At 42.3% G+C, this 7,926-nt stretch overlaps 1 protein-coding gene across 1 annotated transcript in view; it reads left to right on the top strand.

Moving 5' to 3' along the window:
- Positions 1 to 7,926, top strand: part of LOC133110014 (sodium channel protein type 8 subunit alpha-like) — a 93,891-nt gene that overhangs the window by 6,499 nt on the left and 79,466 nt on the right. The window contains exon 2 of the mRNA XM_061219828.1: positions 3,209 to 3,544. Within this exon, the coding sequence (XP_061075812.1) occupies positions 3,266 to 3,544 (279 nt within the window). The 5' untranslated portion in view covers positions 3,209 to 3,265. The remainder of the gene's footprint in view (positions 1 to 3,208; positions 3,545 to 7,926) is intronic.

The following is a 7,926-nucleotide window of genomic DNA, read 5'->3' as shown; positions in this document are numbered from 1 at the left end:
ACTGAGTTGGGGCTTTTCTGTGTCCGTGTGAATTTGTGTTGGGGCGTGCGTGTGTGCTTCTGTGTTGGTGTGTGAATTGGGCTTTACTGTGGATGTGTGTATGTTTTCATGTTGGTGTGCATATGAGGCTTTTCTCTGTGTCCATGTGTGTGTGCTTTTTTGTTGGTGTCTGTATGGGGCGTTTTTGTTGGTCCATGTGTGTACCTGTGTATCTGTGTGTGCTTTTGTGTTGTTCTGTGTATGGGGTTTTTCTGTGTGTGTATGTCTCTGTGTATCCATATGCGTGTGCTTTTCTGTTGATGTGTGTATGGGCCTTTCCTGTGTGTGTGTCTCTGTGGGTCCCTGTGTGTGCTTTTGTGTTGGTGTGTTTATGGGGCTTTTCTATGTGTGTGTGTGTGTGTGTGTCTCTGTATGTCCATTTGTGTGTGCTTTTATGTTTGTGTGTGTATGGGGCTTTTCTATGTGTGTGTGTGTGTGTGTGTGTGTGTGTGTGCTTTTGTGTTGGTGTGTGTGTGTTCTGTGTGTGTGTGCTTTTGTGTTGGTGTGTGTGTGTGTGTGTGTGTCCTGTGCGTCTGTGTGTGTGTGTGTGTGTGTGCGTTTGTGTTGGTGTGTGTGTGTGTTCTGTGCATCTGTGTGTGTGTGTGTCTGTGTGTGTGTGTGTGTGTGTGTGTCTGTGTGTGTGTGTGTGCGTTTGTGTTGGTGTGTGTGTGTGTGTGTTCTGTGCGTCTGTGTGTGTGTGTGTGTGTGTGAGTTTGTGTGTGTGTTCTGTGCGTCTGTGTGTGCGTGTGTGTTCTGTGCGTCTCTGTGTGTGTGTGTGTTCTGTGCGTCTGTGTGTGTGTGTGTGTGTTCTGTGCGTCTGTGTGTGTGTTCTGTGCGTCTGTGTGTGTGTGTGTGTGTGTTGGTGTGTGTGTGTGTGCATTCTGTTCTGGCTCCGGCATGTCTGCTCACTGAATCTCTTTCCTGGTGGAGCTGGAACTTTCCACAGGCATCCAGATGAGCGCTGTGGAAGCGAGAATGGGAGAATGTCCTTTCCGTTACGGTCTTTTTTCATTCCCAAATGAAAACCAACATGGGAATCCTGTACAATATGCGCAGGACTTTATCCTCAAGGAAGGAAATCAGGTCTAATTAATATCAGCTGTGTTAGGAATGACACTGATGGGGGTCTGTGAACATTAAGCTGCTCTGGTGATTGCAGTGGTGTGATGTCATCGGTTGTACATACGGGACTGTGCAGAATATGGTCAAGGAGCGAACCTGACCTCTAAATAGTACTCTAATAATCTAATAATGTTTCTGAGAGTGGACGTAGGTAGTTTGTAACATTGAGAGAGTTTTTGTAGCCTTTTCTTTCTTGGTGAAAATGAACCATCTTCACCTGAAATCCTTGGACAACTGTTTAGAGGAACCCATGGTTTTTAACACCAGACAGAACAGCCACTGCAGTTGGATACTTTAGAAGGCATGGAGTTACTCCAGAATTAAAAGTCCTGGAATTATACTCCCCTGACTCACTGAAGTGCTAACGAGTAAATCACCTGGGCCAGGGCCCAAGTAATCTTCTTTTGAAAAAGTAACAAAGAATAATCCAAACTTTTGCACAGGGCCCTTTTCCTTTAAAAAAAATAATTTATTAAGAGTAAAAAATTAAACTAAAAAGCTTGCTTTAAGCTTTTTTTTCTGTATCATTTGGAGTTTGGGTTTGCTTTCGATCACATACAGATTAATTGTAACAGACATTAAACCAGGCGTGCCCAAATTTTTGCATGCCACTCTATATATCTGAATGTCCATGTTTGTCATAAATGTCATTGTTATGCAGTTAAACAGAATGTCCATGTTTGTCATAAATGCCATTGTTATGCAGTTAAACAGAATGTCCATGTTTGTCATAAATGCCATTGTTAAGCAGTTAAACAGAATGTCCATGTTTGTCATAAATGCCATTGTTATGCAATTAAACAGAATCCATTTTGATCACGTCATCATGGAGGGGGCAGTTCCACAGTACTGTCAACCTGAGCATGAAAAAATAAACAAACTTACTTACCCAATTATGTCCAAAACAGTCGATTGTGGCAATTTTGACATCTTATAAAATGTAGGTGAACAACAGGAAAATGCTTAAAAATTGATTTATTAGTCCCATTAACATTGAAATCAATGCTGTTTGGTGGCCATATTTAAAACTTTCAAAACCATTTCAGATGATTTTCTCAATGTCAAACACCATTTCAGATGACAAAAAATTTGTTACGATAAAATCATCAAACAATGTGCAGATGACATTCACATTCAAACGCAATGGCGTCACAACGCTGGTATCTCCTGATCAAAATCAAGATGAAGATGTAAATATTTTCAAAATGACTATTTTCATGTTCAACCAAGCCTCCTACATTATTTGGATATCAGACTTTCTGCACATAAAATTCAGAGTAAAGTGTATTTGTAATTTTTTCTGGCTGAACAATATTTTCTTTTCTTTTTCTTGGCCCTTCCCCTCAGCCTAATGGGTGCTATGATAATATTAATGAAAAAATGTCTCATGTTAGGTATTTTGTTTGTCGTTTGGGGCCAAATGTCACATCCATAATGCTGGAATTGCCCATGTAATCAATTCAGTTGAAGTAATAAGTAGCAAGCATATGCCGCAGAGCAAATGATGCCTACTCTTTTATAATTTATCAATATTATCGTGTTATATATTCCAATTCCATAAACAGGTTCTGTCATGGGACATTATGATTCAGCTCTTAATTGCGCTCCAGATCAGGTTTAATTTTTTAAATGCTGTGAACATTTTCATGTCAACTTTATAATGAAACATTTTAATCCATGCCATTTTTTCAACATTTCTATCATTGGGAGTAAAAAAAAAATCATGGTTTCAACATTCCATTTCATGCATTCCTTATCGTGATGTCAGAGAACCTCTTTGGGGATACCTCTACAAAATATAAATGTCAATCAAGACATCAAATGGGAATATTTTTGCCACCCACAAATCTGTCGGTTTACTTTTTAACAGCTCATGATCAAACTTGGGCAGTAAGATAGCCAGCTGATAATGATCAATACCACATGGAACACTCCTAGCACATGATTGGTTAGAGAATAATTTATGCAAATGAGATAGACACACCTACCAGAGTCAGTGTACTGTTTAAGCAATGTCTGACCCGCCTGTCTCCCCCTCCCTCCCCAGAGCTGGGCTGTCCTGGATGGCACTTCACTAAAGGATTAGCTGCTGCAGGATGAAAACATGGCTGCTCCCCTTATTGCACCGCCAGGACCTGACAGCTTCAAGAAGTTCACCCCGGAATCGTTGGCCAACATCGAGAAGCGCCTCGCCGAGGAGAAGAAGAAGCCGCAGAAACCCAAATCGGACAGCAGTCACCGGGACGACGATGAAGAGAACAAGCCCAAGCCCAACTCCGACCTGGAGGCGGGCCGCAGCCTGCCCTTCATCTACGGGGACATTCCCCCCGGCCTGGTGGCAGTGCCCCTGGAGGACATGGACCCTTACTATCTAAACCAGAAAGTGAGTGATGCCCCTCCACCTGCCCCTCCCTCTGCCCCTCCTTCTACCCCTCCTTCTACCCCTCCCCCTGCCCCTCCCCTGCCCATCCCCCTGCCCCTCCCTCTATCCCTCCCCCTACCCCTCCCTCTGCCCCTCTCTCTACCCCTCCCCCTGCCCCTCCCTCTACCCATCCCTCTGCCCCTCCCTCTACCTCTCCCTTTCTCCTTCCTCTACCCCGCAGAGCCCCGCCCCCACACTGACCAGCCCCACCCCCTACCGTTCATACCCTTTCGGGACACGAGGCTGCCATCTTTTAAAAAATGACCCTTTTGTGACAACCGTCTGCCCCCTGGGAGCTTGAGGGCAAAAATATAGCTCACCACTTTTACAACTTTCAGCCCTGCCCCCCGCACAGTTCAGCTATGCCAACATCGCTTGTACAAAAGCCCATTCCTCCTTTTACCAGCAAGGATGGGAGCAGCAGAACCCTCTCTGGGGGGGAGGGGAATTGGAGGGGGGGGGGGGCTCTCTGGTCTATAGCCCCTGAAAAGCCCTACTTTTAACCTACATACCCCCCTACCCTTCTCCCCTTGGACCATGTTGTATATAGTGTTGTGACCAACTGTGTGTATGTTTATGTTTTCGCTGCAAATCAGAAGGAACTGCCATGTCTTAGAACAGGGCTCCTCAAATCTGGCCCTCCGTTCCAAATCCAGCCCTGGTGCTCTTTCCTCCCCGGTAATTAACTGAACAGTTAGAGCTGCTGAGTGCCCTGACTCCTAGGTAAAGGGAGGGTGGAAAAGCAGCATTTCCGTGAGGACTGTGATTGGAGGAACAGGAACGGCCTTCAAGCCTCCACAGAAGTAGCGGCACACACAGGACTGGGGGGGAGGGCAGGAAAACCAGTGTGAGTGTGCATGTGCAGTGCTTTGGAAGGTTGTGAGCTGTCTGTTGTAGGTTGGCCTATGAGGTCATTAGTCATGTATGTAATAATGACTAATGCCATGTAGTTAGACTCATTAACAGATTTTAAACCACAGATTATAATCTGTTAATGAGTCATTGTGATTTGTTGGGTTACACACTGAATTAAGATGGCCCTTAACTGCAGTTGTAGCATTCACTCTGAGTTAGGACCATGAGCAGAGAAGGTATTCAGGTATTCCTGTATTCAGAATGAATTTGACAGAGACAACGGTGCTTTACGGAAAACCAGAAATGGTGAAATTGAGTTGGGTCAAGCCTGAACCCACAGAAAACCAGCCAGGAAGGAATATAAATTCCCCTGTGGGAAGGGAAATGCAACACCTAAAATTGGGGTGAGAAAAAAGATAGGAAGTTTGCAAGTTTTGCAAGTGTCTTGCAAGGGCAGTATCCAGTTAGCTGCTCACCCAAAAATAAAATAGAGCTACTGTATATTTCCATTTAACCAGAGTGCTATCCATCCATCCGGATAGTTTCACTGAGATTTGAAGATGTTGAAGCAAGGTTTTAAAACAATTTTGGCACTGCTCCCCAGAATACAGGTGTGCTTTGGTTGAGACTTTGCACCAATATACACAGCCGGCATACTGGTAGAAAGTAGTTTTTGATGAAACCATGCATCACAAGGTCTATGGAGAGATGTTGCTGTTAAGTTTTTCTATGTTGGTTTTTCTACTCCCAATAATAATCCAATAAAAGGAGACATTCCATTGCTTTAGGTCTCTTGTTCTAGACAGGCCTCTCGTTTGCTGGGTGTCTTGCTTTGGACATTTTGACACACCCAGGGCGGGGTTTTGAACCAGCAACCTTCCAACTGCCAGACGACCACTCTTACCTCCTGAGCATGTGATACTTATACCATAGCTTAGACATAGATAACCAAGGACCCAGTACACAGCCTTGTGATACTTCATAGCTTACTCAAAGAGCAACAGACCCAGTACACACCCTTGTGGTACTCCATAGCTTACACGAAGAGCAACGGACCCAGTACACACCCTTGTGGTACTCCATAGCATCCACACTCAGAGCCATTATCTACCCTGACGAACTGATTAGAGTCTACCCAGTCTATATATTTTATTTACCTGCCTGTTGTCTCTCATATTGTTACTATAACTACAGGAAAAAGAATGAGCAGCATCAGGGGCTGTCAAATGTTTGACTGGAACAACTGTCTGAGGGCTGCATTATAGTTACCATACAAAACGGCTGAAAAATCATGGAAAGCACTAAAATGAGGAAAAGCACAGTGCTGCAAAAAAAAGACAAAAAATTATGGAATCAGTAGCACCTGCAACTTCTGTGCAAACACCCAGCCATAGAAATAATTACTCTTCTGGGGGAAATAAAGATGACCTAGAACCTCCCACACAACGTTCCCATTCCATCCAGCAATAGACAACATTACACTCTCTTGCATCTGGATTAATTCAAATGACAATGTTCGCCACAGCTAGAATATCACAGTAAGCATTTTGTCCTGCACTGTCTGTAGTGCCGGATATGCACTTACGTGGCAACAGAAGATACATGAACCCCCACATCCAGTAAAGCTAAATTGCGCCATTTAAAATCTGCCTCATATGCATAATGTGAATAGTAGTCAGTCCTATTCGCTAATTGCATAAATGAGCTGTAGCCTTAAGACATTTCATGCAAACTAATGTACGCACCAACACCCCCCCCCCCCCCCAAGTCAGGCTACAATTTGTGCTGTGAGTTCAAAGTTCCATATTTGCATTTGAGACTTTTTATCAGTCAGTTCAGAAAACCTTTTAGTTTTTCACAGTTCTTTACGGTGGGCTGTAATGAACCTGATCACCACCCAGAGTTCAGTTCAGAGTGCAGTTCTTTACTGGAGAATAGACAGCTAAACATTTGCTTTGGCTCTCTTCCACAGGAAGTTATAGGAAAGTGTTATTCCACAGGATGTTATGAAAAGGTATCTTACTTCCACAGGATGTTATGGAAAGCTTATCTTACTTCCACAGGATGTTATGGGAAAGTACGTTAGTTCCACAGGACATTATGGGAAAGTATGTTAATTCCACAAGCAGCCATGGAAAAGTATGTTAGTTACATAGTACGTTATAGGAAAGTATCTTACTTCCACAGGATGTTATGTGAAAGTATATTATTTAAACAGGAAGTTATAGGAAAGTATGTTAATTACAAAGGACATTATGGGAAAGTATGTAATTTCCACAGGAAGATATGGGAAAGTATGTAATTTCCACCGGAAGTTTTGGAGAAATATGTTAATTCCACGGGAAGTTACGGGAAGTGATCTTAGTTCCATAGGAAGTTAAGGGGAAGTATGTTAATTACACAGGATGTTATGGGAAAGTATTTTCATTCCATAATAAGTTATGGGGAAGTATGTTATTTCCACAGGAAGTTATGGGAAAGTAGGTTACTCCCCCAGGAAGTGTTGGGAAAGTATATTAATTCCAATGGAAGTTATGGGAACGTATGCTCGGGGAAGTTGGAAGTATGTTTTTTTTCACAGGAAATTATTGGAAAATATGTCAATTCCACAGGAAGCTATGGGAAAATGGCAATTCCACAGCAAGTTATGGGAAAGTATATTATTTCCACAGGAAGTTACGGGAAAGTGATCTTAATTCCATAGGAAGTTAAGGGAAAGTATGTTAATTACACAGGATGTTATGGAAAAGTAAATTAGTTCCACATGAAGTTATGGAAAAGTATGTTAGTTCCACCGTAACTTTTGGGGATATTTTTTAATTCCAGAGGAAGTATGTTAGTTTAACATGACATTATGGGAATGTATGTCACTTCGCCAAGAAGAATGTTTCTTCCACAGGAGGTTATGGAAAAATAGGTTCAGTTATGGGAAAGTATGTTACTCCCCCAGGAAGTTGGACGGGTGTTGTTTTCACAGGAAATGATTGGAAAATGAATTCCACAGGAAGTTATGGGAAAATAGTAATTCCACAGGAAGTTATAGGAAAGTGTATCTTTTCCACGAGACATTATTGCAAAGTATGTTAATTGTACAGGAAGTTATGGGAAAGTACGCCAATTACACAGGACATTTTGGAAAAGTATTAATTTCACAAGAACTTATGGCAATGTTTGCTAATTACACAGTATATTGTTGAAAAGTATTTTAATTCCACAGGATGTTTTGGGAAAGTATATTCATTCCGCAAGAAGTAAAGGGAAAGTATGTTACATCCACAGGAAGTTCTGGGAAAGTAGGTTAATTCCGCAGGAAGTTTGGGGAAATTAGGTTAATTCCACAGGAAGTTATGGCAAAGTAACTTAATTCCTCGGGAAGTTATGGGAAAGTATGTTAATTCCACAAGAAGTTATGGCAACGTATGGTAATTACACAGTATTTAATTCCATAGGAAATTATGGCAAAGTATGTTCATTCCATATTACTTCAT

The sequence above is a fragment of the Conger conger genome, chromosome 14 (assembly GCF_963514075.1).
Source record: "Conger conger chromosome 14, fConCon1.1, whole genome shotgun sequence".
In the NCBI taxonomy this organism is placed as follows: Eukaryota; Metazoa; Chordata; class Actinopteri; order Anguilliformes; family Congridae; genus Conger; species Conger conger.
This window is presented reverse-complemented; position numbering and strand designations above follow the sequence as displayed.